At 41.3% G+C, this 19679-nt stretch overlaps 1 protein-coding gene across 11 annotated transcripts in view; it reads left to right on the top strand.

Moving 5' to 3' along the window:
• LOC145344930 (DNA (cytosine-5)-methyltransferase 3A-like) overlaps positions 1-19679 on the top strand; it is a 505928-nt gene that overhangs the window by 342365 nt on the left and 143884 nt on the right. For all 11 annotated transcript variants that reach the window (XR_013887006.1, XR_013887007.1, XM_080192264.1 and 8 more), the window contains 4 exons: positions 7280-7489; positions 14592-14750; positions 16501-16608; positions 17770-17926. Coding sequence is in view for 9 of the 11 variants with exons in the window: in XM_080192264.1 (XP_080048390.1) it covers positions 7280-7489; positions 14592-14750; positions 16501-16608; positions 17770-17926 (634 nt within the window). In the remaining 2 variants the exon portion in view is untranslated. The remainder of the gene's footprint in view (positions 1-7279; positions 7490-14591; positions 14751-16500; positions 16609-17769; positions 17927-19679) is intronic.

Raw genomic sequence — 19679 nt, 5'->3', positions numbered from 1 at the left:
TGAGTTTGATGACAGCTCAGCAGCTGAATGTCAACCTGGGAGAAATTACAAGGTCAGAGATCTGAAGAGCCAGCAAGAGCCTGAAGAACAGCAAGTTACCTCAACTGACGCGATATCAGTAAAGCTATTGGAAGATGGCAAGCAAACCATCATAATGGATCTGTTCAACAAGATTTGGTCTATGGAGAACATCTCAGATGACTGGAGGGGAGGAATAATCATCAAGCTATCAAAGAAAGGGAACCTCTGTGCCTGCAACATCTGGAGGGACATAACTCTGATGTCAGTACCTGGCAAGCTCTTCAATGTGGTACTCTTCAACAGATTGAAAGCAAAAATATATAGTATCCTTCGTGAAGACCTAGCAGGTTTCCAAATAGCTGGAACATCATTGAACAGAGCCTAGAATATTGCTACTTGATATCAACTTCATTTATTTCAAAAAAGCTTTTGAGCGTGTCCATCAGCAACCACTGTGGTACATCGCAGGACAGTGCAGCATCCGGGAGCAGTTATTAACATCTTCAGAACCTCATAGCTGCTGCATCAAGACCCCCATGGGGACTATGGCTCATTCAGCATTATCACGGGAGTGCGGCAAGGCTGCATACTCTCCCCATTCCTTTTCATCATGAGGAAGCTGAAGGTGGGTGCAGAGTTTTGAATCTGCTGTCAACATCACCGTTTGATGCACAAATGTCGCAGATAGCATTACCTTGTTGACCAGAGAATCATGCGTAATCCAAGTCATGACCAATAATGTCAAGAGCAGCAGCATCAAGGTTAATTTGTGGAGCAACTGTGAGGAAACAAAACAACAAGGCCCTTCCATCACCATTGGGCAACAGAATATCAAGGACATTGACCACTTCCCCTATCTGGGAAGCACCATCTCCAGAGAGACTAATGTAGAAATAATCAAAGTCCATACAGAATCAGCAAAGCAGCATCAGTCTTCCTTCATGGCTTGGGCATCTAATACCATAAAACACAGCTGTGAAGCTGTGCTCTATGGGCAGAATTTTCCCAAAAAATGTGTCTGAAGTGCCCCCCTGCCGCACAAAACTCTTTAAATATGCTAATTTGCTTCACGCCCTATTTGGGTGAGATTCGATTTGTGCCAGTAGCCAGGGACCGGAACAATTGCAAAACCTGTTTTTCAGGATTGGCATGACGTGTGTCAGATGCGGCGAGGCCAGAAAATTGTTGGCTTCATGTCTGTTGTAGCAGCAACCACAATCTGTGCCTGTGAGACAATACCAAAGGTGTCTGGTAAGATGGACAACTTTCCCCAGCGTAACCGATGTAAGATCCTGAGTACCACATGGAGAGATAGCATCAAAAATGAAGAAGAGACAGAGGCACTTGTGGGCCATCATGACTGGGGTTGGCAGGATATGTCTTTGGTTTCCTAAACGACAGTAGAATGGACACCACCAGATGGAAGGAAAAAATGGGACCAACCAAAGAAGACCTGGCGATGGACCACCAAGAGCAGGGTGTCTCCTGGACTGAAGCAAAAGAGATGGTGATGAACCAGGACCAGTAAGTTTATGTAATCCAGTTATGAGGCATGGATCATTTGTTCATTAGCATTAAGAACAGAATGACAATCTTTTTGAAATCCATCATGCCTTAATATTTATATTAATCATTAAGTGTCTTTATGGCTCTGTAATGATAATTTTTGTCCATGAGTATTCATATGAATTGTGGGATTATATAGTTATAGCTCATGTAGCAATTGATCTGAAAGAGAGCATGATATTGTTGACTCTGCCACACTATTAACGTAGGTTGCCTAGCAATTTACCTCATGGGACAAAATATTTACATCCAACCTTGCAACTACCACCACCATGCAAAAGGCAACTTCTGGATGTCTGGTAGTCAGAATTACTTTGGGTGGAGAAATGTTGAATTGAAGCCAAATTGCTGGATGACCCCATTATATAAACAAATATAAATAATTAAAGCACTCATTGTGAATACAAATACTTCTTTCTACTTCTGTTCAGTCCTTAGATTATTAGTTACAGCATCTGAAGAATTGCTGACATGAATTTTCAATATTCCTAGTAGAATACCAAAACTAAAATGTGAGATAAGAGACATTCTATGTCAGTTGGCACAAGATTTGAGTGACAAAGTATGAGGATCTGAATTTTTTGTACATAGTTTCAGTACATGGCATTTTAATGTCTTTCATTGGCATCAGTCATGTAATCTTGATTTAGATCAGTGTTGGTGATGCTTTGCAGATTAGGCAGCATTTATGGAGAGAACAAACAAGATTTCCCTTCATCAGAACTGAAGCTTAAAAGTAGGCACATTAATATGGAAGGGGAATATATGAGAAAAAAACAGAAAAGAAGCATCCATAAAAGGAAACTATTGCAGATATTGAAAACGTGAAATAAAGGCAGAAAATGCTGGAATTACTCAGCAGATTTGACATAATCCGTTGGAGAGTGAAACAGTTCTGAAGAAAGGTAATCAACCTGAAACATCAACTGTTTCTCCCTCCACAGATGATGCCTCACCAGCTGAATGTTTCCAGTATTTTCTGTTCTTACTTTGGAAAGAAAGCATCAGTCCAAAGATGTGCAGGTTAGGTGGACTGGCCATCCTAAATTCCCCCATAGTGTCCAAAAATGTGTAGGTTAGGGGGATAAACAGGGTAAACACACAGGGATAGGGTGGGTCATTGGGCCCTGGGAAAGATGCTCTGTTGGAGGGTGTGTACAGACTCTTTGGGCCAAATGGCCTCCCTCTGCACTCTAGGGATCCTAGCTTCTACAGTTCTATAAGTGGAAGAATGTCGCACATCATCTCAGTATGTAATAGGCAAGGCATTAAATCGCAGAAGAAATAAGGTGTGCAATTATCTACGGAAATGGGCCACTTGGGAAATAGATAAAAACATACATTGGAAAAGCTCGGGGTTATTTAGTTTGGAAATGAGGATACATCATAAGAGAGCATGTAGGGTGTTTTGTTGAAATAATTGTCCATTGACCTACAGAAGTCATCTAGTTCATCAATCATTTTGGTAAATATATTTTATATTGCAAATTTTGGACTGTGTTAAATATTTAGAATAATTGAGAAATTATAGTTCTTTGTCCAGCCTAAATAGAGCCGTAACTATGCAATCTATGGTTAAAGGGGGGCAGCACAACGGTTAATACAGCTGCTTCACAGTGCCAGTGACCCAGCTTCAATTCCCGGCTTGGGTCACTGCCAGGTTGTAGTTTGCACAGTCTCCCCGTGGCTGCATGGATTTCCTCTGGGTGCTCTGGTTTCCTCCCACAGTCTGAAGGACATGTTGGTTAGGTGGCCATGCTAAATTCTCCCTCAGTGTAACCAAACAGGTGCCAGAGTGTGGCAACTAGGGGATTTTCATGGTAACTTCATTGCAGTGTTAATGTTAGCCTACTTGTGATTAATAAATAAACTTTTAACTTTTACTTTAAAGGCAGAAACAACATTATCAAACAGCTCATTTTATTCCCAAACTTTACAAATGATTATTCAATCATATTTTGTTCCATGTGGAATTCTTTAACATCAATTCTTCACTGACTTCTCTACCAAAGAATAAAACAGAAATCTGAAGTCATATCCACAACTATCCCTCATACTGTTATTTAGGTGAATGTTTTCCATTCTTAATAGGAAGCTCAATGTGGACATAAATGTCTCTTTTGCAACGACAACCTCTCTGGCCTAATTGAACGACATTTAGTGCCCAATAATGATATCAAATATGGTCTCATTTTTAGGATTGACACTGTTAATGTTACAATCCTGTCACAATGAAGTGCATGCTCTAGAGGGCAGCTGTTACTAATTGGAGAAAGGTTAGAACATTATTCTTAAGTCTAAAGAAACCTGGATTCCACCTACGTGGGGAAAGGAAAAGGAAATCTGGGCCTGTGTTCCCTGGGTTATGTGAATAAACCCATGTTAAAGAAAGACTGGCTTCAGATTCCTCCTTTTACTCAGTGAATAAGCAGCTAATTATGTCAAGTACCTAGTTCGAGAGTAATCCTCCTTTTGCTATTGCATCATAAAATGTTATGATTTAATTTTGCCAGTGGCTGATTTAAGTAAATTTAATTGAAGACATACCAGCCAGAAGGTTTCAGATTTCATCTTTGGTTAGGGGCTAACCTTGCCAGTCTAAGCTGGTACGTGTTGAACTGCAGAATGGGAAAACTTTCTGTCCAGTGAATTGTGTTGGAAAGTGTGGATGTTGAACGTTAGAATCTTGCTCAAGCCAGACACCCTTCACAGTCAAACATCCTGCCAACTCTAACTGTCTAAGCTCATGGATGAAGAGTAGTTACTTTGGTAAGGTGCCATAGTCTAGTATTCAATGAACCTTAATCTAGTCTGAGTTGGTGCCTACAGGACAGGAAGAAAAAAATTGAAGAGTACAAAATGTTCTTGCACGTGCATCAGTGTAGGAAAACAGGTCGTGGTTTGTCTACTCACCAGTTGGCACTTACATTAAAACAGGTTTCAAACAAAGAGAAATCTTGGCATTTCTAAAATTTGGATCTTATGAAACATATCAAGAAATAATAAAATACACCCAAAGTAAAATCACAATCTAAAATCACAAAATACAATAGCAGGGTTGTGGATCATTCCTATATTTACTATTCCTTTCTTGAGGATCAACAGAAATTGTTGGTTGGGATGATGTGTTCTTTTGTAATTTGATTGGAAGTGGTAGGTATGGCAGGTGGGTATTTCAATATTACCTTTCATAAACAGTCCTTCGGAGCATATTGTTTCCCAAGTCATGAAACCTTATACATTTTATGGATTGTTTATGTATGTAACACTTTTATACTGCATTGTACTGCTTCACTTTGTCTAAAACAAAGGGCGGCACAGTAGTTAGCACTGCTGCTTCATAGAGCTAGGGACCTAGGTTTGATTCCCAGCTTGGGTCATTGTCTGTGCAGGGAGTCTGCACCTTCTTCCTGTGTCTGCGTGGGTTTCCCCTGGGTTCTCCGGTTTCCTCTCACAGTCCAAAAGAAGTGCTGGTTAGATGCATTAGCCATGCTAAATTCTCCCTCAGTGTACCTGAACAGGCACTGGACTGTGACGAGTAGGGGATTTTTACAGTAACTTCATTGCAGTGTTAATGTAAGCCTACTTGTGACATTAATAAATAAACCTTAAAAATATTCAATGATAAATTTCAGCACACTATGTACGCTGCAAATATATAGTTTAAAAACAAGTTACCTTTTTTCAATAAGGCCCCATTTCTACTTTACATTCATTTCCAAATTTACTGACTATTTTGCGTAATTATACAGCAGTCATTTTAACACAACAATGTCAAAAAATAGTTAATGAATATCTCCCTGTTTTTCACCTGTCTGAAAATTATTTGTTTTTCTCCACTTCAGTTTGTAGATTCTTTCCCAGAATGAAATTGTTTTTTAATTTTTTTTTAGTCACTATGGCAATGGGTGTTGGTGCTGAGGAATAAATGGGAACCCAAATGTATAGTGTGGTTGAATACCCATCATAAAAACATCAGTAAATTCATCTTAGTCACACAGACCAGAAAGTCTTGGGTTTGATCCCTGATATTCAGCTACTCTGCCGAGACTGGCATCAGCCCAAATCTCCAAAGAGCATCCTAAATCATTGTGACATTTACTTTTCCCTCACAGGCCATCATGTCATCTCCAACTCAGGCTGGCAATTTGATACCAGTTAGTTCTAAATTAAGATTAACTGCTTTCCAGGAAAGGAACTGAGATTGCCCAAACTCAGTTTATTGAGCTGGGTTGAAATTGAATACCCAACACATGGTGGAGCAGAAAGTGCTGAAATATCTCAGCAGATCTGACAGCATCTGTAGGAAGAGAATAGAACATTTTGAGTCTGGATGGTTCTTCGTCAGAGCTGATGAGTTCTGATGTAGCGTCATCTAGACTCGAAACTTTGGCTGTATTCTTTCCCCACAGATGCTGTGAGACCTGCTGAGATTTTCCGGCACTTCCTCTTTTTATTTCAAATTCCAGTATCCACAGCATTTGGCTTTTCGCGTGGTGGAGCAGACTTGATATGCTAAATGGCCTACTTCTGCTCCTATCTCTTATGGTCACATCACAGTGGGCAGCATTCTCCCTCCCGGGGTGGGAAACATGGTTCAGGACTGTTTTGAGATGATAAACCCATCCCAATGAAGAAGCAGTTGCTCATTGGGATTTTCATCTGAAACTGGGACCTGCGGTTCACCGTCCAATTAAGGACAAGTGAGCAGACTCTTGAAACTGGAGGGTCAATCAGATACTTTTCTATAGGAAAAGAGCAGCAGTGTAAGGTAAGTAAGAGAGCAAGCACTTCAAGATGCAGGCATTCTCTAACTTCTTAAAATCTAAATTAAAAATTGGCTTTGCAACCAGGCCAGAGCTGGTGCATGGGACGGAGTGGTGGAGGCTTACACGTTATTAGTCTGTGGCTGGTTCTGCAGTCAGGAAGGCAAGGAGGGCCTATGGATCTACTTGGGGCACTGGGTCCCTGCCACCCTATGGAAACCTGGAGACCCACTGGAAAATTCCAGTCAGCCTCCCTTAGTTAGCATTGCAGCTCAGGCTGGCCACTCCTGTCACCCTGCCTCTTCTCCATGCTACCCCAAAAATAGCCCAGAGACTGGATGGAGCCAAAGGGACTTTTAGTTCCTGCCCACCTCCAGTCTAGGACTTTCAGCCCCATATCTGATCCAGCATTACCTGATAAGATAGTGGGCAAGTTCCATGCTCTCAAAGCTCTGCAACACTTTGTAAAACTTGCCACTAGGAGATACATAATGCCATCCTGGGGTTGCTCAACCTAATTTCCATTTTTCCATCGGTGAGATAAACTTCACCTTTGGGACGTTGTAGGCATCCAACATTGGTTTTAGCAATCTGTGTGGCTGATTGACGTCCAACTGTAAGTGCGTCATTAAACCCGATGAATATTTTTAAGTATAGGAAATGCTTTTACCACCTCTTTACTTTGTCATGGCTTCGTTTTTACAAAAAGAAAACAGCTTGAAAAATGTGTAAAATACACAGTTTAATTGATAATACCTGTAAAGCAAAGGCTCACATCCAACTAACGTATTATTGTTAGAAGTGTTTAATTTATAGTTATGTTTTACAAAGAAACTTCATGTTAGAGATGTTCATTTAAATCTTCACTTATTTATGCCTATTCTAACTTGTGCCTTCTTTCCCCATACACCCTTTCCTATCCACAGGCTGAGAAGAGGGCACAACTTGTCGCTGTAATGAGTGCACAGGAAGATACCCCCGTTCAGAAAGAGAAGGAAACAAGCACAATCATTTCCCAGCAGTCCACTGATCCAGCACCTCCCAGCATTGCATCAACTCCAGAACCTACAGTCATTTCAAATGATACAGCCGAGAAGACAGCATCCAAGGTGATAGATGAGGAAGCAGAATATGAAGTAAGTTCACTGTTTTATCTTCTGGTATACATTGGTCAGGTAGTTTGGCAGTTCTGTGAAAAGCACCATGCTCATTAAGTTAATATTCAGAAAAATATACAGAAATTTGGGCAGCACAGTGGCACAGTGGTTCACACTGCTGCCTCATAGCACCAGGGACCCAGGTTCAATTCTAGCTTTGGGTTACCATCTGTGTGGAGTTTGCATGTTCTCCCCATGTTTGCATGGGTTTCTTCCAGGTGCTCCAGTTTCATTCCACAGTCCAAAGATGTTCAAATGACATTGATTGGCCATGCTAAATTGACTCTTAGGTTAGCAGGGTTATGGGGTAAGTTGGGGTAATAGTCACTGCAGACTTGATGGGCCAAATAGCCTCCTTATGTGCTGTAGGGATTCTATGATAAATAGCATCAAAGTGGGATGCCTGTACCGTTTGGTTAAGAGATCATTATATGACGTTGACTCTTTACAACAGGGACCCCTAAACAAGGGGCCATGATCCCCTGTGGGGATCATAAAGAGAACTTTTCAGATCACAAGCTCCCCCTCCTCCAAGGCAGCAGTAGTCATTGACATGGAGATCACACTCTGGCAGGGCTGCCCCAGACTCACTGACCGCTTGCCACAAAACAGCAAAGGCTAAATGGTGTGCCCAAAACTGTCTTTAACCTTAAAAAACACTTTCAATAGTGAGTGCAGAGCAGACACGGGATCTTTGTGCACTGACTTAGTGAAGGCAGGGGCAATGAATGGTCACTTAGTGACTGTCTGTGTGCAGGAAACACCAGGAGGTTTGGCAGCTGAAGCAATAAGTTGAGTAGTGGCTTCAAAGATGTTTGAAGCCACTAGACTCCAGAGAGACTAGAGTCTGTCTTTCTCTAGAGAAAGACAGACTCTAGTTACTAGCTAGCAAACCACCAACAGCAGAATTCTCACTCCAGGAAGACAAGAAGACCACCTTCCAGCTAGTCAGCAGAATTAATACCAAGGAGAGAGAAAACACTGCTTTTCAGGTGTCCAAACACCTTCAAACTAAAACAGCAGCCAGTAGCCCAAAACTGAAAATGAAAGAACTCCTGTCACCTGACCCGTCAATCATTCTTCACACTAAAAATTCAGGGTCATAAAAAATCCTAGAAAGTACCTGGGGCTCAGAGTAAAATTCAACAAAACCCCATTTAAACCATTGAAGCAGCGATAAAGGACTTCTAAGCAGATAGCTTAGCAACAATGAAAAAAAAACCTGCTTATAAACTGCAGAGAACATGATTTTAAAAAAACATTACTTAACGGTAAACTGTGTTTCTGCTCTTGTTGTATAGACTCCTTCCCCAAGGCTGGTAAACCTGCTTTGCTGGCACTGCTATCTAGATCAAACATGGGTGGCTGCAGAGTGGGAGGAGTCATGGTGGAAGAGGAGAATGGTCACTCTGTGTGGGGGAGGAGAGAGGGGAATGATCACTGTGTGTGGGGGAGGAGAGAGGGGAATTGTAATGCTTGTACATTGGGGGTTTTGGGTGCACATTGCCCCTTCGAGGTGGGAAATGTGATCCAGGAGGGGGTGAAGTTGTTCCTCCCAGCGTGGAGCCCAGTTAAGCAGTCTAAGATTTGACTGTGGGACGCATGTAATAAAGTGTTTCCGAGTGTTTTAAGTTTGCAAGGCCTATTTTGTGGCTCTTCTTGAATAAGTTTGTTTATTAGTGTCACAAGTAGACATTAACACTGCAGTGTCGTTACCATGAAAATATGTAATGGCCGGTGATGATGCTGCTTGGCAGCCTACACATTGTGTTGGCATTTCTGTTCTGGTGAATGGGGAGGGGTTTGGGCATTGCTCCGGACTTCGTCATATGACACTGGAAGGGATCTGAAGTGTGGCAGCCCCATGAAGAATGAGTAGGAGTGTTCCGACTGCTGTTGCTTCGTGTGAACAGTCTGTTAAGGGGTAGGTAATACAGCCTGGGAGCTGGCTGAAAACATTGTGGGATGCAGTTGCTGGGCTACAGTCAACAACTGGGAAGGAGTACTAACTGTTATAATTCAGATCAGAAACCCCAAGGTGTTTAATGAAGTCTGCCTGGATCATAAGTTTTGCAATTTGAATTTGGCTCGGGTAAGCATGAGATGTTTCACTTCAGGTATGATACAGCTGACCCACTAGGTTTATTTAAGAATACAATTAACGTGTAGAGAAAGAAAATTGGCAATAACATTTACCAGTTTAAAATTAGGAAAAAAACAACCATGCTATTGTGTGAACCTTAAATACTGTTCCAACCAAACAAATCCCAAACCACCTCTGCCACGGATTTAACACAGCAAACAAGGATACTCATGTGATGCTAGAATGTAGTCCTTTGATTGGAGAATTGAAACTCTGACTTCCCAGCCTTGTAACTTCCAGCACCGCTCTTGATATACATGTGGATGACCTTGAAGTCAGAATAGCTTCCAAAAACACCAGGGAAAGAAAGAAAAACTCTAGTTACTAGCTAGCAAACCACCAACAGCAGAATTCTCACTCCAGGAAGACAAGAAGACCTGATTCCAGCTAGCCAGCAGAATTTATACCAAGGAGAGAGAAACACTGCTTTTCAAGTGTCCAAACACCTTCAAACTAAAACAGCAGCCAGCAGCCCAAAACTGAAAATGAAAGAACTCCTGTCACCTGACCTGTCAATCATTCTTCACACTAAAAATTCAGGGTCATAAAAAATCCTAGAAAGTACCTGGGGCCCAGAGTAAAATTCAACAAAACCCCATTTAAACCATTGAAGCAGCAGTAAAGGACTTCTAAGCAGACAGCTTAGCAACAATGAAAAAAAACCTGCTTATAAACTGCAGAGAACATGATTTTAAAAAAAATTACTTAAAGGTACACTGGCATCAAATAACCGTGGTTATCAAAGGAGCAGCCACTGCAAGGTGGGGGGAATGGTGGTGGTGTGGTATACGAGGGGACTAGGGCTGCTAACAGTGACGGTGGAAGAACGTGCTATCAATAAAAGGGAACGGAGGAGCTAGCGTTGGAAAAAAGGCTTCAGGCCTAGACTCATGTTGTGGGAAATTTCCCGCCGCAGCAAAACAAAATGGCAGCTCAATTCAGAGCTATAGGCCCTTCGAAGACAAGGCAGAGAGCTGGATACTTTATACAGAGTGCTTCAGTGTTCATCTGCAGGCCAACAAACTTGGCAATGACCTGGTTGTACTGGTTTTCCCTAAGTATCATGGGGAGCAAGGCCTGTGCTTTTTTAAAAAGTTTGGTACAACCTGAAAAACAGGCTGAGAAGACTTAACAATGTTTTGCGATGTATTAGAAGCTCACTTCATTCCCAAGCCTTTGATGTTTGCAGAGCAGTTCAGATTTTATAAGCACTGGACACGAAAGACCCAATGTCACAAGTAAAAGCGAATTGGTCACATTGCCCAAAATTGCTGGGTGCAACTAAGCCGAGAGAGAGGGAAACAACAGGAATCAGTTAGAAGGACAAAACAGAAGGTCCATACTGCCAGCCATGGAGAGGATAGAGAATCAGCTAGATCTGCGGGGGAAGCAGACTGTTCAGAGAAACAGGAGTTCAGGTTAAACATTCTGTCGATACGGGGTGAAGCCAGTCGTTTCTGGGTTCTCCCTGAACTGGAAGGGAAGATCATGAAAATGGAAGTTGATGTGGAGGCAGCAGCAGTGTCCTTGATACTTGAATCAGTAAAAAGGGATAAGTTAAAAGCCCTGCAATTAAAATCTGCCAAGATCACATTGCGAACATACACAGAGCAAGTGGTAGCCCTCGAGGGTTGTATACTGGTGAAGGCACAATTGAGGACCAATTTATAGAGTGACAACTATATGTGGTAAAAGATGTTTTGCGAGGTACCCTTGGAGAGATGAAGAGTGTCGAGATTTAGTTAAGGCTGAAGCCAGTTGCTCGTCCTAAAAGTCTAATGGCGTACTGTCCTGGACATGCTTTTAAACTTTTAGGTTAAGTTATGGTTGAAGTAACGAGCTTGTCCGAAAAGCCTAAAGGCATTTCCAGGACAGTATGCCATTAGACCTAAAATGAAAGTTAATTTGGAATGGTTGGTGGGTCTGGGTGCTTTGGAACAAATGACCACCAGTGAATGGGCTGCCCCAATTGTCGCGGTGTTGAAATCAGACGGCTTGGTGAGAATTTGTGCAGATTTTAAGGTGAAAGTAAACCCAATTCTGTGTGCGGACCATACCCTCTAATTCAGAGGCGTATTCCAGGGATTGGTTGGTTTGTGGCCTCCTACATAAAACCACCTAGTGGAGGCCATTAGCTGAACGGAATTTAGAATTCAAGTCTGCTTTGAAGATCACAATTTCTATGAAATTGGCTGCCAGTGAAGCAGTGCAGTTGGGTCTCAGTGCCCAGGGGCACAAGGAAGCAGAAGCCCCGCAGAGTTCAGCAATGCCAGCGGAATGCCGCCGATATGGCATTACTATTACATTATTTCTTGAATAATAATGTCACATTTGCAATTCTCTAGGCCCCTGGAACCAACCTCCATGTCTAAGGTGGATGGGGATATAGAGCTCATCAGCTATAAGTACAGTTGGACTTACTGATATCAATTTTTAATGCATCCAATACCTTAACTATCTTATATCTCTTTATGGCTAAACTCTTTCTTGATAAAATAGAGATGCAAAGCACTCATTTAGCAACCATGCCCTCTACTTCCACATTCCACGTTGGTCTCCTTTTTGATCCCTAATTGTTCCCACCACCCTTTACTATTTACATATCTAAGGATGACTTTTGGATTCCCATTTATGTTAACTGCCACTCTCTTTTATTTCCTTTTTCCACTTTCCCTCTAAACTTTCAATATTCAGCCTGGTCCTCATGTCTATTAGGAACCTGACAGCTGTCAAATGCTTCCTTTTCCTGCATCATCTCATTCTTGATCTCTTTTGCCATCCAGGGAGCTCTGGCTTTAGTGGTCCTACCTTACTCTCTTGTGGGGATGTGCCTCAAAAGTATTGAACCATCTCCTCTTTAAAGCGGCCCATTGGTCAGTTAGACTTTTGCTTGCCAGTCTGTTATTCCAGTTTACCTGAGATATGGACACTGAAATTGACCCTCTTTAAATTCAATATTTTTATTCCTCCTTTTCCATAACAAATCTAACCCTTATGATACTATGATCACTATTCCCTAAGTGTTTCCTCATTGACACATGATTCTGTTAGCCCACCTCATTCCTCAAAACCAAATATCCCCTCACTGGACCAGAAATAATTCTGCTCAAGAAAATTTTGTCCAACACATTTCAGAGTCTGTTTCCCATGTCCTACTGTCCCAGTTCATAGTGGAATCATTGAAGTAATTTGTCACCAGAATCCACAATGGATTTCCTTTTACTTCATTTCTGCAAGACAGTCTGCTACAGTTTTAGCAAAGCCCTGGCAAATACATAGAATTAATCATAAAGGTTTATAGAGGTGTAGGATCATTTCCACTTCCCTCCTCCTGGGCTTTGGCACTACTCCAGCACAGTTTGTTCCACTTGTCACAACCTGAGCAACTGCTATATGTGAAGGTCTCCCTGGTGAACGTCTGTTTTGGAAGCAGGCAGTTCACAACCTTGGTGTCATACTTAACACTAAAAGGAGCTCCTGGCCACACATCGGCACCAACATTAAGATCACCACCTTCCACCCAGCTCCTGTTTCAATTCTTCTGCTACTAAAACCCTCATCATTACCATTGTTATCTCTAAATGTGTTTATTCCAGCACACTCCTCCTCTGTTCTACCTTTCCACATCCTAACCAACTGCAGTCTTGTTCAGCCGCTGTGCCCACTGATCTAGATGGGCAACTGGTCAAGCAATACCTCTACTTTAAAATTCCCATTTTTTTTCAAATCTCTCTCTGGTTTTGTTTCTTCATTGCCCTGTAATATTCTTCAGCCCTATACCCTCAGAGATATCTGTGTTCCTCCAATTCTTGCCTCTTGAACATCCCCAATTTTGATTGCTGCACCATTGGTGACCATTTCTTCAGCTGCCTAAGCCCTATGTAAGTAAGTTAAGTAAGTTTCTTCATTAGTCACAAGTAGGCTTTCATTAACACTGCAATGAAGTTATTGTGCACTCTGGCGTCTGTTCAGATACACTGAGGAAGAATTTACCATGACCAATGCACCTAACCAGCACACCTTTCAGACTGTGGGAGTGAACCGGAGCACCCAGAGGAAGCCCACACAAACACAGGGAGAATGTGCAGACTCCAAGCCAGGAATTGAACTTGGGTGCCTGGCACTGTGAGGCAGCAGTGCTACCCATCATGCCACCCTCTACCTCACATTTCTACCTCACCACCTCTCCTTCAAATGGTCCTTAAAATCTGCCTGTTGATCAAGCTTTTGATCATATGCCCCAATATTTCCTTCTGTGGCCCTCTGTCAAATTGTGTTTGGATAATGCTCCCAAGGACCGCCTTATGTTGAAGGTGCTATATAAGTCAAATTGATATTGCAGTTGTGGGTTCAATAGGGAAAATGCTCCCTCACTGCAAGCACATCACTTACTGCCAGGATGCATCTCTTCAGAACAAAGGAGGAAATTCAGTGATAGTTCCCAAATCTTACCTCTTTTGTTATAGTGGCCAAATCTTGCTTCTTTTGACTAAATGGCAAGGAATTGGGATTAGAATGGATGACGCCATTTGAAAAGCCATTACTCGCACAGGTATGATGAACAAATTACCTCATTGCCAGTGCTATGATTTCTAAAATTCATTAATATTTAAAACAAATGCTTTGGAAAAAGGTTGCACCTGACCAGAACTGGAAGATTATGGAGGTCAGTGAATAAGGAGTACAAATTTGTGTCTGTAGCACAGAATCTTTTCATTTGTCAGCCGTGGTCCTCAGTCAGCCTCATATGTCTTCTGTTTATTAAAACTAGTGAATGAGGACAAAAACTACCAGAATAATGAACTGTTTTGGTACAATTTTGCAGTGAAGTAATGGTTAGTAAAGATGTTTGATGCCAGGACTCAAACCTCAGACTTCTCATATTTTTGCAATGAAATAGCAAATTCCTTTATTAACATTTGTCATCTGAATCTCCAGGATGGGCGTGGATTTGGCATTGGTGAGCTAGTCTGGGGGAAATTAAGGGGATTCTCCTGGTGGCCTGGTCGTATCGTCTCCTGGTGGATGACTGGCCGAAGTCGGGCGGCTGAAGGAACGCGATGGGTGATGTGGTTTGGAGATGGAAAATTTTCTGTTGTAAGTCTAATATCTTGATTTTCACTACACTTGCACATACCTTTTTTCTGTATCAGGGAGAATAGAAATAGTTGATCTCATCAACTTGTAATCTAGGCTCTTTACATAAAATCCTCTTTTATCTCTTCCATGCCTGCTTACTTTCAAATACTATAATTTAAAAGTCATTACACGTTATTGCTTTTTTCTCTGTTCACCTGATAATACCTTATCGGATGCTAGCTAGTCCTCGAAGGGGTGATTGGCTTTCCGATGATCAGAGAAAGTCCAACATTATGTCATATTACCTAGAAGCAACTGTCCTCATGGAATGAAACAGCATTGTAGCAAACCACACTGAAGTATGTGTAGGCCATGCTGTGAAATGACAAGATGGAAATGCAAGCCCATCCACCAACTCTCAGTTCTCAATCTAAGTGACATTAATGTGGGGAGATACTGGAGTAAGACCAAGGGATTCCTGAGAGAGGAAAAATCAATGAGACAATAGTCACTTCACATGAACCTTTTCAAAATCAGTTCAGAGCAAAAAGGTCAGTGAAATGGCAAACAGTCACCCACTTGTCTATTTCGCCGCAGATAATAAATACATGGTGCAAGGAGATCAAAGAAATACATGGGACTTCACTTTTCTGCAAGAAAAATCTTAAGGAACATGCAGGGGCCCATGGTTACAATCCTAAAATCTTAGTAGCGGCAACAACTGGCTCTTGGTTAGTGACAGGAAAATCTGGTATAAATGAAATATTGACTGCATTTTGATTTCAAGACACTGAAGGGCAGGCTGGACAAATAAGATACAATAGAAACTGGAGAAATAGAGAAGCAGGGAAATCATGCTAAGGGAGATATGAGGGTAATTCTTGGGGTAAAGTAAATAGAGGGAGGGGGAAACAGTAAATAAATAAAGGGAATCGGGAATTTCGGGAGGGGGTCAGAATAAAATCAAAAGATCACACAAGATGGGAACAAAACTAATAAAACTAAAGAAAAGAAACAAAATATTGAGAGAAGATATGCCTATATTTTTTGGAAGAATGTGTTTGTGCTGCAATCCAATAAGAGAGCACAATGGTGTACAGACTACAGCTGCAGGAGATCTGAGACATGTTATTCTGTCTTCACACTATTGGACATGAATTCCAACACACCAATACAAAAATACATGGGGTACATAAGGGAAAGTAAACAGATGCACAATCTGAGCACGGTATGGCAACACTGCTTTAAGTTTTCTCGTTCATAATATTTCAAAACTACATTATTCAGGTGCTCCGCTGCTTGAGGTGTGCAAGTGAAACACCACAGAGCTTTCTGCTCTTGTGGTGTGGGAATAAGCCGCCTCACATGTTTTGCTTCTTGAGGGTTGTAGACAAAGTGCACCAAATGCCTCTTTTCCCATGGTGTGTGAATGAGGTTTCCAGAGCTTCTTGCTAACCTTCCTCCATCAACACTGAAGGCAGAATAATTGGCTGTTGATCTATGTAGATTTTAATTAGCTGCTGCATTTGCTTACAGAACAACAGTGTGTGTATTAAAGAACAATTCACTGTAAGTGAGATGCTTTGAGGTGTTTCTCAGAGACGCGACACAAGTCCTGGATAAATATGTCTTTCCTATTTCTTTCTTTCCTTTCTACTTACCCTCTTTGTCTCAGACACATTGGTCATCAGGTATGTGCATAAAAGGTCATAAGTACTTATGACATGATTGTGATTACCACTAAGTTTGGTCTTCTCTGGTTTGACAGGTCTGTGTAGAAAAACTGATGCCTTTGAGTTCTTTTTCTACTGCCTTTCACCAGCCAACCTATAGCAAACAACCTATGTATAGGAAAGCAATTTTTGAAGTTTTACAGGTATGAAATTCATTCATTAATCTGCTCTTTAAATGCTTGTTCACTATTAATATATGTCAACAACTTCAGTGAGTTGATTTTCATTGGGTCGGTCTCAAGAAAAATAATCTTTGTTCATTTTGATGTTTACCAGAAGTGTTCGCTAACATAGTTGTGTCATTTCAAACACTGAAGCAGGAAGACCATTGCCTTCTTGATTGGCCCATCCTGCTGTATTTTCTAGAATCAGCCTCATTACTTATTCAGAGCAAACTGGAGTGGGCCTTTATCATGGAGCTTATTAGAATGCAGGAAGCAGAAAATGTTGTATACTTTTGAACCTTAAATAAGAACACTTACAACAAAGCAGATAGCACATAGATCAGGAGCACTGACAGAGATAAAGAGGTTGGAATCTGATGGTTAGAAGACCAGCTCCTTTCCATTCAAAGCTGTCCAGCTATTTGATCCACACAAGCCCTATATTCTAAAGAAGGATCCCATCAGCAATATTTGACCATGTATTATAGAATAATACTGCAACGTTTGGTTATGAATCTGAAAGAGTCTGCTGCCTATGTCTGTGCCAGGCAGACGTGGCAGTTGACATTTAATGCAGAGAGACATGAAGTGATTCATTTGGTAGGAAGTCTGAGAAGAGACAGGACAAAATGAAAGTTACAATTCTAAAGCGGGTTCAGGAATAGAGGGATCGAGGACTTTATGTGCACAAATCATTGAAGGTGAAAGAGCAGGTTGAGGGAGCAATTAATAAAACATAAGAGCTGCTGGGCTTTATAAATAGGGGAATAGAATATAAAAACAAGGAAGTTACGATAAACCTCCACAAAACCATGGTGCAGCCTCGACTGCACTATTGCGTAAAGCTTTGAGCATCACACTTTAGAAAAGATATGAAGGTATAAGAGGGAGTGCAGGAAAGACTCACAAAATTGATTCCTGGGAATGGGATGAGGAACTTCAGTTATGTGGATACATTGGAGAGGCTGGAGCATGGGCCTTAAAACTGTTTCATGCCAACTTCATACAAATCACCTGATAGTTACAATCCTCTGTGTTGTTGTTGCCTGGGACTTGGACGCTCAGAGATATAAGCTGCAGCTTCAGGTTTTAAGTTATCAAAAGGTTACCCTGACTCTTCAATTTACCGATCTAAACTAGGTGGCAAGCAACAGAGCAGGAAAACTCTTTCCAACACAATCCGGGAATGATGAGTTAGACACAGCCAAAGGCGTGGAAGCCCAAACCAAGCAAATGATCGAATGGGCTTCGGAAGGATTTCTGCCTTTGGGGCCAAAGAGTTTGGAACCACCGGAAGGTAAGATTGAGCATAGATTTGGACAAACTCCAGCTAAATGGACACTATGTGTAGAGATTTTTCTCTCATGTAAATGACAATGTTGTTGCATATATATTGAGTTGAGAAATTATTACAGTAATTATGCATAGAGCAGAAGATAGCCTCAACAAATATTCTCGCTTTAAAAGAAAAGGCATCATTATGATAATCTGGAAATTTCTGTTTCGGTGCTATTGAGGTTAATTGAGGGAAATTGAAGATTGTGAAGTTTTTTTTGATGCGTGATTTGACTGTTTTCAGCATGTGTGCTATTGTATCGCCCACACAATAGATTACCCATTAAATGAAAGAAACTTGAATTAGTTCTGAACTGATATTTGGAGACGTGTAAACAGTGGAGCTGGTGGAATGGCCAATACATAAAATTAATTGAATGAAATTGTTGAAAAATAGAACATCTTGAATTAGTGCCTGGTGCACCAATCTTCTTTGTACTGTTGGTTCCACAGCTAAATTTTCACTGGCAGCTTCAGCTGATCTACTGATGATCGTGAAACTGCCATTGATTGTTGGAAATGCCCATCTGCTTCACTAATACCCTTTAGGGAAGGACATCTGTCGCCCTTACTTAGTTTGGCCTACATGTGACCCCAGAGCCATAGCAATGTGGTTGACTCCGAACTGCCCTCTGAAATGGCCTAGCAAACTATTCTGTTCAAGGGCAACTAGGAATGGGCAATAAATGCTGGCCAGCCAGCGATGCCCATGTCCCACAAATGAATGAAAGAAAGCTTATTTGCTTTCTTACAGCTTTGACATCCAGTTACTTAATTTAAAACTGAGGTTTTCTTGTTGTGGCATGAGGCACATCGAAGTTGATATTTCTCCTAAAAAGCTTGGTGTGTTGCATTGTAAAGTAGCTCCCAATTATTCAGGGTATATGATGTGCTTGTTCAAAATTTGAGTGGCATATTTGAGAATTATTCTGACTGTGGAATAAGATTAACTTTACCTGTGTGGTACCACATGGATTTTTTGACCTTCTCACATTAGTACTGGTGTTCATTAGGAGAATGATGGCATTATTTTCCCCACTGAATAATGCAGCAAATTGCTGTCTCATATGGAACGAATGTTTTGTGACCCAAGACAATGGTATAGGAAGAGGTGAATGGACAGGTGTTACGTTTATATAGTTGCCCGGGAAAACAGAAGGCAAAATAGAATAATTAACCAATATCTTGTGGAGGGAATCAGAGAAGAGAAGAACATATGCTTCATTGCAAGCTCACTTTGTGGGTGTTAGAAATTGTGGGAGAGCATTTGGCAAATGTGGAAGATGATCAGGATGAAGGTGAGGAAAAGTGGGAAGGGTTGAAATCAGTGACCCTGGAACTGGGACAGACGTAGGCAGTTTGAACTGACAAAAATCAATACATTTCAGAAGGCCTGGTAATGAAAGTGGAACCATCACAGTAAACGCAACAGAGATGGAGTAACTGGAAGAAACAAAGCATAGGCAGCTTGTCAGTTCCTATGGTTAAAAGCATAGCACTGACCATTGACTTGATGCATTATTAATGTACAGATTCCTAACTCATTAATATGGATATTCCTTTGCTAGATTAGCAGCAACGTTTTAAAAATTTCAGATGAATACTTTTATTACCCTATCAGACAGAGGAATCTCTGGTGATGTGTTCCACATTCATATGCTAATATTGCAAATGGTTTCTCAGCTATCATGATTAAAACTGAAGGTACTGACAAC

The sequence above is a fragment of the Carcharhinus amblyrhynchos genome, chromosome 7, assembly GCF_965287045.1.
Source record: "Carcharhinus amblyrhynchos chromosome 7, sCarAmb.v2.hapA, whole genome shotgun sequence".
NCBI lineage: Eukaryota > Metazoa > Chordata > Chondrichthyes > Carcharhiniformes > Carcharhinidae > Carcharhinus > Carcharhinus amblyrhynchos.
Note: the sequence above shows the minus strand (reverse complement) of the source record. Positions and strands in the feature narration are given on the sequence as shown.